Below are 13,178 nucleotides of genomic sequence, written 5' to 3' on the forward strand. Positions count from 1 at the left end.
ATGAATGACCATGGCATTGAAGCGGTTGCCTGTACAGCAACTTGCAGGTTATTCTGTAAGTAACTGTCTCAAAACTGCAGAAAACTTGTAGTTAGATTAGAGGCCAAAACTGTAGTTCGGACTGTGTGTGTCTGCAGAGCTGTTGAGCCCTCCTGTCTTTATAAAAGCAAAGTACCTGATGTCTTACTACTTACAATGCATGAATTCTTGCTTAGCAGAAAAGAATATTCTGTTCTAGTAATAAAGCCCTTGAAAAAGACAGACAAATAACTGTCAGATCTTCAGAAATTGTTTCCCAGAAGAATAATCCATCTGTGTGGCTTGGACAACACTAATGGGATTTGTGATAAGGGAACTGGGGGAAAAGCAGTTGCATCAAATCCTTTTGCTTACTCATTGAGCAGTGAACGTTCTCATATCTAGTGACAACATTCTGGTATATACCATATTTGTAGGAGAAATTGAAGTAAGGATTTTACAGGGAAGTAAAACTGGTGGACCATCCTAAAGACTGCCTGACTTATTTGGTTAAATATTTAAAAAAAAAACAAACAAACAAACAAAAATGTTCAGGTAAGAGGTAGGTAGCACATAAATACAGGAGAACTTGATGGTAAGGAACTCTTCTGATAGGATACCTAGCACTGGCATTTGCATCAGAAATATGCTATTTCAGGGGCAAATTAGAGGGATAATATTCTTCATTCTGCTTCCTTCCTACAAAAACAGTTTGTTTCTTTTCAGAGTCATTACTGAGGTTTTCCGGGCCAACTAGGCTTGGGTACTTGAATGAAAATGCTGTTTATATAGCAAGTTTGTCCTTTCGAGGGGAAAAACATCTCAGGTGTTCCCCCATCATTAAGCAGGGCAAAGTAAAGAGTCTTTCTTGACAATCTAGTGTATTCAGATATATGCTGTTGTGCAGCAATGACATCCTCCTTTCTTCAAAATCTTTCTAGGACCTAACAGAGTTACTAAAAAATCTTTCTAGGACTAACCTAGAGCTTTGTATGGATATTTCTCTTCTAGCTGCTCAGTGCTGTATAACTAGTTCCATTAACTCAAAACTTTTTTTTTATTTGCCCTCTAGATTATTTGGTTCCAATTCTTTGTGCGGTATTTAGCATTGTATGGCTGACTTGTATAATCATCTGTGTGTGGTGGACTCGGAAGAGAAGAAAAGAGAGAGAAAGAAGTCGTCCTCCCCGAGAAGAGGGTGCCAATAACCAGTGGGCGCCTTTGAATCCCATAAGAAATCCTATAGACAGATCTTACAGTAACAAAGACATTCGTTATGAATGCAAAAACTTCATATCTCCTCAAAAAAGAACTTGTGATGCAGTAGAGGAGTATGTAGAGTATGAGGAAGAGGAGGATGAAGAGGAGGAAAGAGATGAGGAAATGGACAAATTCCTCTCTCACAAACTTGCAAAGCCTTTGCCAACAAAGGCATCTGATACATCAGAGAGCAGTCCAGTAAAGAAATCCCATCAAATAGGCAAAATGGACAACAGATCTGTAAAAAATGTGAATGCATCAAACTTTGAAGGCAGTAGAGACTAATCTGTATTTGGAATGTAGGCAGACTGCGCCTACACTTACTGGGGAGGGGAAAAATTGACATCTCCACTTTGCATCAAGGACTAAAAATATCTGGAGTCAAATGTTCATAGTTTCTTTATTTTGCGTAAAAAAAATAAATAAAAATAATAATAAATAAAATTTATTTTGTTTCTTTAGCCTTGTATAAATTATTCAATGACTGTCAGATGAAAAAATGAGTAATCTTTGATAGTTGCTATTTTTGTAAAGTTTACTTATAATACACTCGCTGTGTGGCAGAGGAGAGGTTGTATTTTCAATATGTGTAAAGTTTATTACAAAAGACTGTACACTGTTTACAGAATGTATTTCTTTTTATTACTTGCTCTAATTTAATGGTGGCTTTAAAACCTCCTGGTTGAGGAAATTGTGAACTTTAAACTGCTTTCTTGACTTTGAATCTCTATTAATGGCAGCTCACTGCACTTGTTACGTTAGTAGCTTCTGTAAGATTTTTTCCAAATTTGCCTTACACACTTTGTAATAGGAACAAAAAAATTATAGAGATCTTTCAACTGTGGTTTAAAAGTGGCCTTTTTATTTCTGTTGAATTCCTTTAGAATTGCAGTATTGAAGCATGTGACAAGTGCCTTGAGATTAAACTTTTTCTATAGCAACTGTCAAAGACTGCCATATCAATATAGTAAAATTGTGAGAACTCTAGGTTCCCCAACTGACACAGTTTATTTTCTAATAGTGAAAGTGCTTTTTTTGTAAATATGTACATATTAAATGAATCACTCTGTATATTTGATTTAATAACTTAAATATTTTGGTCTTTTTTTACATGTCATTCCTTTTAATTTATGTTACAGAAAAGGAGGTTTTATGGCAGTTTATAAGACTTTTTTTTGGTATTATGTCCAGATTAGAAAATGATGTTAATACAATCAATGTTAGGAATCTGTTGGTCATTTGTATTTACATAGGAACATAACCACTTACATGTAAATAGATCCAGAAATGTTTGTTTATCCCCATGTTCAGCCCATCTCAAGAACACTAACGGGTGCATCTACTGTACAGTACCAACATAGTGAGGCATTGTTTTTTCTTTTGTGAATATGTTAATTACATGTGGTATTACTTTTTTGCGTTTAAATACAGGCCTAATGAAGGGAACAATATTTTCCTCAATCTTGTTTCTGTTGTGCTTTATTCATCTTTTGCTCTAAAGAAAAAAAAAAAGGCTGGCAAGCTCAGAAGATGGGAGTACCTCATTAGAAATGGTTATTTGTAATGGAAGACTTGTGCATTTTTTTTAGGCTTTATTATTGCTATTAACTGGGCAAACTGTACATTAATTTTAATTACTGAAGAAGCATAACACTACATACACCTAGTTACCCTACCAGTGAGAGGAGCGGATGTTTGAGTGTAAACTCTGGCCCATGAACAATGTAAACATGAATGTTTTGAAATCAGTTATTTTATACAGGAACACACGATTTGCTTTGCAGGATCTTCTGTTTTAGTACATTTTTGTTTGACATGTTCTTAAAAAAAAAACTTTCAGAAAAGAAACTATTTATTAAAGCATTTTATAATGATGTTTGTTGTAACTTTTTTACTTGTGCTGAATATTCAAAACTTATTTTGATAACCTGGTTTAGGAGTTAGTTTAGAAAAGGGTACTATCCTTCTCATGTTCCCCAGTATAATCCTGAGTATTTAAACCAAAAACACTTTTTTTCTGCTACTCTTGTAACTTTTTGTACTGTAATGCTGCTGTCTTCCATAATCTAATAAAATGATTCCCTCATTGTGTGTAAGATACTTCACATTGTGTTTGCTTTGGTTACTTGAAGCTCTGATCTGATGAGGCAAAATGAATGAGGAGTGAAAGTCTTGATTTAATACCTGGTACTTCCTCTAACCTTCGCTTATGGCCTTTGTTCGTGTTGGTATTTCCTGAGTCAACTTGGCAGCATTGTCCTTTGCCCACTACTACACAAGTAGCCCTTTGTGCAGGAGGTGGTCTAGAGGCACAGACACCTCTGCTACTTAAACTGGGATTCTCTCTGCTGCCCCTTGCAGAGTACAGCAGCTGATTTTGCTGGCAGCTATTACCCATGTGCCTTTCTAGAAATGGCTCTCCTCCCAGCTGCTGAGCAGAGGCTTGTCTAGTGGTATCAGTTTGCTTCCTTGGGTGATAAGAGGGCTGTCAAGCATGAAACAGCTTGGAACGCTCTTGCCAAAGTGATTTGGATTTTTTTAACTAACTCCTTTCTATATTCTGTAACTGTTCAAGCTCTAGTCTTCTCATGCTCCAATTTTAATGAAGTAGGTCTATGCCTGTTTCTTATGGTGACTTAAATGACTTTTATGACAAAAACCTACATGAAAGCTGAACTTTTGTACAAGGAGATATGGAATATAAATACTGATTTTTTTCTTTTAGCTACCAACCTCAGAAACAGCATCCTAGAGACTAGGATTCCAGTCATCATAGCTACTTGATTATTTTCCCTAGGGTTTTTCCTTAGGGCATTGGCTTGTCTTTACCTTGATGAGTGAGAGCTGTCTCTAAGCTCTGAGAGCTGTTTTTAAGTTCCTGGCTACAAAGTCAGTTCTCAAAATCAAATTCTTTCATTACTTTTTTGAATTACCTTTTGATTTCCAAGCTTCAACTATTCAAACATGTCTCCTGTTGTTGAAGAAAGGCTCATGGGGCTGTGCAAATCCAAAGATGAGGCAAGGAACCAACACTTTCTCAGCTATTACTTTCTAAAATCGACTTGGAAAAAAACTAGTGATTGTCATTAGCTCCCTAGCAATAGTGGGAGCGATGAAATTGATTGTTCTGTAAGATAAGCTGAGGCTGCAGTATTTGTGAGTACCTCCTGCAGAGAGGAGTCTTTGATGCCATGTACTGAAGACAGAGAGAATGCTTCTTGTCAGGAGGTTTTTTACATGAATGTGGATAAATGTGGTGGGTGTTATTGCCGTATGGAAATGGAGAAATAATGGATCAAAATATGTATAGTAAGGCTGTTGCTGTTGTGCAGGAGCGAGATAGCTCACTGATCCTGAAGATGTTAGCTCTGTTTTTTAATATATTATTGAATTGGTAAATAAAGTAACTGGGTGACAGTTTGATGTCAAACCTGCAGTTGGCTCATCAACCATTCTAACCAAAGGCTCCGAGTGTCCCTGATGGCTGGTATCAGCCCTCACAAAGGTTCCAGATCCTGACCCTTGCTCTCACATGGCTTTGTGAAAACATGGCTTTGTGAAACTAGCGTGAATATCAGTAGTACTTGTTATCTGCCAAAACCAAGAGTTATTTCATGCTACCTTCATATGGTGACCAGCACAAGCTATGTAGCATGGGGTGAATAAAATAAGATGGGTGGTGAAGAAGATGAACAAAATGTAAACCGATTTGTAGAGTTTACCAAGATTTTTTACAGATTTTACTTCTACGCTGCTCTTACATTAATTGCATGCCTTCTCCCCATGCCTTATACATCCTTACTCTGTAGCTTTGTTTCTTTTTGACTTTTTACATAAGGTGTTGAACTTGTGCATCTCAAGTTCTTGCTGGTGCAGGTCTTCTCAGGTGTGCTAAGCATTGCATTACTCCTGAAAGGGCTGTTGCAAGAACTAAGTAATGAGAACAACTTAGAAACAGGCACATTTGAGATTTTTTCTAAACTTATGAGTAGTTCCAGGCTAACTTTGCTTTTTCAATGCTCTCTGATGCTAATCTGAAACACTTGGTGAGTTTAATCCTTTTGGCTGTTTTTTCTTCTCCAAGAGGACTGTGTAGTTAGTCCTCTTGTGATCAAACTGTGCTTGGATGGAAAGTTAACTTGTATAGCAAAATAACTCAGTGCTTCCCCCATATGCTTTTCAGGAACAACCTAGAAGCTGAAAGGCATTTTAGCTGCTTCCTTGAAAGCTGCAGAGAGTGTTAGTTGTAGTGCTGGATAAGGGGCTAGGGGCAGCATGGAGTTAACTTGTGTGGGCATTGAGTTTGATTCAATGAGGTTACAGGTGCAGTCTGTCTCATTGGTTTTGGGTGCTAGTGGACTATTGTCCTTGGGATGCAACAGAGATAGGATGAGCCTGTAGAAGGGTTCTCAGACATGCAGTAGCATGGCAGCAACCTGTGAACCCTCCTGGGTAGCTGGACTGCCTGATGTGGGGATGCTAGCTGTGACCTTTGTGGGTTTTATTGTGTGGGAGGAGGATGGTGGTTGAGAAAGAATAAATAGCAAAGCCAATGTTAAAGTTGGCATTGGGGTCACTCCTAGTAGGAATATTGGTTTGGAAGAATGCTGTGAATCTTGCGCTTGTTCTGTTTGGTGCTTTACAGCACTCTCTTCCCATATAGCCTCTTGTTATTTCATTTATCATGCCTTTGAATAAAGAACAGACATGTAAAACAGTAAAGGAACAAAAGGTCCTCTTCAGAATGAGTTACGACTAAACACTTTCTATGCTCATGCCTTTTCTAGCGCCCATGCTTACACACAGCATCTCTATACAGATGTCTGTTTACAAGTGATTGTTTTCATCGTGATAGGGACTTAAACTAAGTGCAAAAAATCTCTTCAAACACTTGATTGTAAACATCTGCCTACAATCAAATGCTCATAAATAACGTAAGTAATATCCTTATCTAGGGTATCTGTTTCTACAAACATTGCTAACTTCATGATCTAATGGGTAAGTTTTTCACTTGCAGTGTTCAGTAAAATCTGGGGGTAAGAGGGAAGGACTCAGTTGTTTGCAGAGAATCAGCATGGTTTGCACAGGGCGTGTAATTTCCCAAAGACTGAACAATGCTATTTGATGTCTTCTGTAGCTAGTAACAAACGACCAATGGTTCATACAAACAACCTGGTCCTATAACTATGGGGAGTGTATCACATCCTTCTCAACAGAGACTTTGCAATATCTTCATGAAAGGAGTATGTGTGTCGGCTAGTCAGAAGGAAAAATTATCAGGTCTCTAGAAATTCAAGTGAGGAACTTGTTTCTTCCCTAGTGTGATCTGAACAACAAAACAAAAACTGTTGTAAAAGTTTCTGTGTGGGGGAAAAAAAAGTCATGGAAACCTTAAATAGTGTCTAGGAGGCTTTATATTTTTGTTCATATTAATGATATTCCATTTATATTGTTCTTCATAACCACAAATAGATGCAAAGAATATCAGAGTTTCTGAAATCCAAACTAAGCTTTCCCTCAGTGCTGGACAAGGCAGGAAGGTGACTGGTGTAAATGTGACGATCCTGTAAGGATGCAAGACCAGAGCCAGGGAGTCGTGCTCTGCTTTCTGGCTACGGGCTCCCAGGAGAGAATATTGCTTTCAAACGTTCTGTCCAAAAAACTAAACCCACAAACCCAACCCAATGCAAATCCTTCTGCTCTCTTGGGTGGGGAGAGACTCGTTAACTTGTAGATCTGTCTCAGCTGCTACCCTATCTGTTCTCCCACCCATCTGAAGGAGTCTCGGGTTGGAGGGGACTTCTCCCTGCGGCAGATTTGCTGTGCCGATAGGCTGTGTATTAAAGAAGGCTGAGCAGGGAGCTGTGGAGCAGGTTTGGAAACTGCTGTGGCAGCGGCATGTGTAAGACCCTTTGAAGGCTAGGCCACCTGGCTGGAAGCATAACGATGGGTGTAACCCCACCTACTAATTAACAGAACGCTATCTGTGGGTGGAAGTAGAGTCAATGAACAGCTGTACAGGCTCAGATCAAAGGTCCATCTAGTCTAGTGTCCCGTTTCCTGCAGTGGCCAGCAGAAGATGCCTAGGGAAAGCACAAAAAATCAGCAAATACAATGTGAGCCCTTCTCATACCCAACCAGTTTCTGGCAATCGGTGATTTAGAGGCTTCCTGGGCCAGAGGTGTTTAATAGTCATCTTTTCTCCATGGCATCATCTCATCCCTTCTATGCTCTAGGCCTCCACAACATCCTGTGGCAGCAATGTGCTCCACAGTGGCAGTGTGAATTCGGAGCAAACTCTGCTTATTGTGGACTTGTTCCCCTGTAAGGTGCTGTGAATATAGCAAGCAGTTGATCCCTTCCTCGCAGTCTCCACAACATTTGGGGTTTACAATGCAGACACCCTTATCTCCCTACGTCTTGGGATTCAGAGTCCCAGCCTTTTTGGTCTCCACATGCAGAGATGCTGGTCCACATCTCCAACCGTCTGTCCTGTGAAAGCCCTGTTCAAAGTTGTGCTCTGCCACTTGAGTTGGGATGACCAAACTGAACAGCAACAGCCATAGCAGATCGATGCAGTTCTCCACTTTATTCAAATCTTTTCTTAAAAATCACAGGTGTTTACTTTTTGGCCTCCACTGACAGTGCAGATGATGTTTTCGGAGCTCAGCAATTTGTTGATTTCCCTTACTAGTAATCTGCATTTCCTTGTCTCCACTCTGCTTCTTGCATCTGGATGGCTTTCTCCGACTTCCTTGCATGTGATGGAGTGGGAAAGCAAAAAAGGCTCCCAGCAGCTGAACAAAGATGCAGTACTTGCACGAGGCCAGTCAGTACAGTCCTTTGCACTTGCAGAATTAGCACAGAAATGAGACAGTGGAAGTAGAGGAAAATCTCCATGCTGGAAAGGCAGAGCATGGCATTGGTTTATTCGTTCAACATTTAAACAGTCAATAAAGCACTCCTGAAAAGTGGGGTGTCTACAGCCCTGCATTCACTACCACATGCCCAAAATGGCCCCATTCACATGGAGCCATGCTCCACCAACTGCCTTTGTGGTTTGCTGTTCTAGGAGAGGCAAAATGCACGATCTCAGTGAGAAGGAAGAAGGGGTGGGTGGCTGTCGCCACATGCCCCACCCTGGGCAGAAACACGATGCTATAAATCTTCTTAAGTAGTATATGATAGCTGTTGGAGAGAGGGGGATCGTCCATCCTTTTGTACCCTCGTTAGAAGCAGTCCCAGAACTGACCTCGCCATGGTTTAGAAAACTGTGGGACAGTTTGCATCCATTTCTCCTTTTGCCATGTGGTTTATCCAGCTCTTCCTTCTTTGGTGGTCCCTTTGCTGATGTATGTCTACGTGGCTGGGCTACAGTCCCAAATCCTCCATGCATTACTTATGAAGTGGTATAAGGGGGCATGAGAAAGGGCCATTTGGTGCAGAAACACCAAGCCAAACTACACAGGAGATGTGCCGGCCAGCCTTTGCTCTGGACAAGGTGATGTCCTGGCTGAAAGACCCCTGGGCAGGGCTGACCACTTTGTACGACACCAAGAGCTCAACCACTGCAGCACCATCAAACCCCCACTCCCCAAAAGGCAAACGGAGAGGTGCAGTAGCATTTCGATGGGAGGCGGAATAAGACCTTGCTGGAAGTGTTTGGGTGAGTTGAACGGTGAGGGCCTGGTCTTCCTGCACCCCGGAGGGCAGCTGCAGGGTTCCTGGCTGCAAACGCGGTGGCACAGGGACAGTGTTTGCATGCAGCCCCAAGGCACCAGGGACGCTTGGCTGGGAGGTGCTCTGACAGCCCGCTGACATCGCTTTCAGTACCGATAAACCCGCGAGGTTATCTCAAGTGCAGCCATATCCTCTAGAAAAGCCGGGAGGAGAACCTACTTTGCACTGTGTCACCGTGGATAAAAACCTGCTAATGAGCAGCCCTGCGGTGGGAATGGAGACCCAGCACCTTCTAGGGGCATCGCGTGGGAGCAGCCTGCGTGCGCGGGTCCCGCGGTGAAATGCAGCGGAGGGATGACATGGCCAACATTTTCCAGCCCGGGTGTTTAAATTTTCCTCTATATTTAGTCCCCTAAATGAGCGCTTTGATTTGCAGTGTTTCCAAGCACCTGCTGCTCCCATTGACTCTCTGGTGGTCTATATGGGTCCCAGCAATCCTCAGAGCTAAGCTGCTCCATCTACATGCCTAAATTTGGGTACTTGGGTTGGGAGCTGCGGGGTGCTATATTCTGCTGGGGTTTGTGTTTCTCCTGCTGGAGGGTATGGTGCTAAACCGGGGTTTGTGGGCAAAGTGTTTTCAAAACTTGGGCTGCTTTGATTTCCTGGCTTTTGGTTCAGCTTATCTGAGTGATTAATTATGTATTGGAGCAGAGAGCAATGAAAACTTCTGGAAATAAAAACTGAATGAGGACGGGCTACTTTTCCCCAGTGGCGGGTGCTCGATGTGTGCACAGCTCTGCCACCGCAGCCACTCTCTCGAGCAGGGAGATGCTCTTCATGCTCAGCCACCACAGACCTGGGTGGAAGGGAGCAGTGCAAATGCTGAGAACGTGCTCTGAGAGCCACCATCCCACTGTCCAGGTGCCCAGCCAGCTGTGACAGCCCCACGGGACACCACCTCTTAAGGATCCCTGATATCCAGGGCATATTTCTGCCTCTTGTGCTCCATTCCAGGGCAAGTAATTTGTAAATTTAGGTAAGCACTGGGAAGCATGTCCAAAATTTGGTCCCCTTGTAATATCCTGTTGTTGCTTTCCAGAGAAAAATACCAGCAGACATTCAAGGTTACTTCCTTGGCATGGTCTGTGTGTTTCAGCCCTGATTGTATCTGCACTACTGAGACATTTCCGGACATGCTCTATCTCCTCTGCTCTTGCATCACAAGTTGAGCAGTAACTTTGCATGCTTTGCTGCAACAGACCTTTCTGTCCTGACCATGCCCCTGCCTATCTTTCATAGGCTTGTTTCCAGCCACAGTCCCTCCTTTCTGCTACTCCCACTTGCCCAGATTGCTCCTCAGATACTTCTTCACGGTGCTTGATAGAGGCTGGATGTTGAGGCAAGTCTTCTCCCAAAACAGGAGATGAAGAGAGACAAGGATGATGAGATGCCCACACGCAGGAGCTGGAAAGGGCCATCAACTTTCTTGCTTCAGGGCAAATGACGTCTCCTGAAGATGGTTTTACAAAGCCACTCTCTCCCTGCCGGTTAACAGCTACAAAGCTGCCTCTGGACCAGGTGGCTCTAGTTCTCTTGGTGGGAAACCCCAGGATCCCCATGTGCCTGGCTCCTTGGCTTGGCTCTGCTCTCATATCTCATTCAGACCCTCCAAAGTGTGGGTCTGTGTTTGCTTTTCTTCCTTGCTCCAGGATGCTTCTGCCTTGAGATTTGTTAAGGAGATGTCTCCATTCCCAGGCCTGGGCTTTAGCAGCAGGATCCAGCCCCCAGCACAGAGCGCGTACTGTGCATGATGCTGCAGATGAAAGCTGCTGCTTGTTTACAAGCTTTCATCAGTTAGAAACCATTTGCTGCTCACATACTGTATGTGTTTAAAATTTTGTGTTTAAGTCAGCGCTGGTGATTTAGGAGTGCCTGCTTTGTTTTTTCTGAGATACAGATGATAATTCCCCCCACCTGTTAAAAATCTGTTGCTAATATTTGCTGTCCTTTTTTTTTTTTTTTTTTTTTTTTTCTGTTGGTATAGCCAGAGGCCTGCAAGCGTTTATTTAAACTGCAGCTGTTTATTTCTCATAAATCACACAGGAAAATGTTTTGTGATCAAGCTGGGGTGTATCGAAGTTGATAGAAAGTTTCAGTTTGGGTATTCCAGCAGTGCAGGACTCTTCAGAGGTGCTATCTCTACCATGCAGGCAGCCCCAGACCTGCAGAGGGGAGAAGCTGGCATCTCAGTGCCACTTTGTGGTCAGTGTCCTGAACAGTTGCAGGTCATCCAACTGGGGAAAAATCTCATTTGTTTCATTTGTTTGTTTCCTAAATTTATTGTTTTTACAACTTTCCTATTGTTTTATTTCTTTTTTTTTTTTTCCTTTGATACTCTGTTTTTTCTTATTCATTACAAGCATAGTACTTGATCTCTATGTGCACACTTTTCAGAAAATTGGGTCAATTGGACAATCAGATTTACTTAGAAAACACCAGGTAAGCCCAGGATGACCAAACTTCCTTGCCATAAAGGTGAACTGACCCAGCAGACTTCCAGGGAGAAGGAGCACACCCACACCTGCACTTCTCCTTACTAAGTGCATCCTACCACAATCTTATCTGTAGTATTTCCCATAGTAATATTTGTCTGTCCATACACTGCATTTTTATGGCATTCAGAGTTTGCAAAGATCAAAATGTTTTTTTCCAATGGCTATGAGCTGGGATGCTGATAAAAGTTTTCCCACGTAGGTGTCTCTTTCTCCCATACTCCTGGACTTTCCCTGCATTTCATACTTTAGCCAAGGGCCAAGCGCTGACTCCCTTTCCTGCTTTCACACCTTGGAAATCACCAGAATCATTCATGATTTTCTGCAATGTGTGTAATTTTTTGTTGTTGTGCCTTTCAGAAGAATTTTAGAACAATTCAAATGAATTTGGGGATGCAGTCAGGAAACATAATCTCGAGTAAGATATAAACAAGAAAGCCAAGTCCTTGTTGTATCTTCCGTACTATTTCCATCACCAGTGTATTTCCTCTCTCAAATTGCCTCTCTCCAGAGTCACACTCTGCCAGAGATAACTAGGTGGCGGTGAGTGAAGAAAGGAGCGGCATTGTCTACGGCTTTGAACCATGAATAGCCCTTGGAAAAACAGCACCAGAGAGAGATACAAGTTCACGTCGATAAAGCGGGTTGCCAAGTGACAGAAGGCTTGATCCCCTTTCACTGAAGCCAGCGGCGAACTCCCACGGATGTCACTTTTATCACTGCTCCCAGCCCATCTTGGGCAGCGTCCTCCGCCACCACCAGGGCCCAGCCTGGCTGAGCATGGCCAGGGGACTTCTGTGGGGACAGGGCTGGCTCTGCCTGTGGGGCATCCTTCTGCTTATCCATGGTGGCAGCCACCCACAGGAAGCCAGGTGGCTTAGCTCAGGTTCAGCACGGCTGGCACATCCTTTGGCTCTGTTTGTTGAAGGAGTGAGCCCACACACATGTTCTATACATTATATGTATGGAGATCACCTCCCCAGGGGCCTCGGCCGGGCCTGCTGCCGGGCCCTCACCGTGTGACAGGAGGGCACAAGGCAGCTTGAAGCCATTTTGGCCTCTCCCTGTTTCCCCACCAGCCTTTTCTGCCCACACAAGACACGAAGCGTTCGGGCGGCCCTACAGCAACTGCTGGCACCGAGGCCATTTGTCAAAGCCCTGCTAACGTCGGCCCACAAAGGGAAACCGCCGTATTGCGGTGCCTCCGAGGGGGGCTCGATGAATAGCTGAGCTGCGACAGCCTAATGGGCTTGGGGGGGTGGGAAATGGGACGGGGCACGGCAACAATTCACCGGGAGGCGTTTGGGGAAATGTTGTCGCAGCGATGAGGAGAGCGGGACGGAGCAACAATGGCTGCAGTTTACATTGTGCTGCACCGGCGTGTGATCTGCTGCCAAGATCAACCCGGCGGAGAGGAACTGAGGAATAACACGAATGGTGTGGCAAGAGAGATACCCTACAGCATATCCTGCTCACTCTGCCTTCGCCTTTGAGTCAGGAGTGAAATATTGGAGCCATTGTGGTGAAGCGAGGCTTAAAAATAGAAGGAAAAATCACTTTTTTTTTTTTTTTTTTTTTTTTTTCCAAGGGGACATTAATTGTTTTTAAGTTGTGCTACTTCTAATTTGAGTCAAGAAGGAAAACACTTCAAGGTATTGAAAGGGCCAG

General features: G+C 43.0%; 1 protein-coding gene across 2 annotated transcripts in view; it reads left to right on the plus strand.

Moving 5' to 3' along the window:
• Window positions 1-3,383, plus strand: part of JAG2 (jagged canonical Notch ligand 2) — a 68,005-nt gene extending 64,622 nt beyond the window's left edge. For both annotated transcript variants that reach the window (XM_068682560.1, XM_068682559.1), the window contains exon 26: window positions 1,091-3,383. In XM_068682560.1, coding sequence (XP_068538661.1) covers window positions 1,091-1,563 — 473 coding nt within the window. In that variant the 3' untranslated portion in view covers window positions 1,564-3,383. The remainder of the gene's footprint in view (window positions 1-1,090) is intronic.
• Window positions 3,384-13,178: the final 9,795 nt, after the last annotated feature.

Source organism: Anas acuta, chromosome 5 (genome assembly GCF_963932015.1).
Source record: "Anas acuta chromosome 5, bAnaAcu1.1, whole genome shotgun sequence".
NCBI classification, from domain to species: Eukaryota; Metazoa; Chordata; class Aves; order Anseriformes; family Anatidae; genus Anas; species Anas acuta.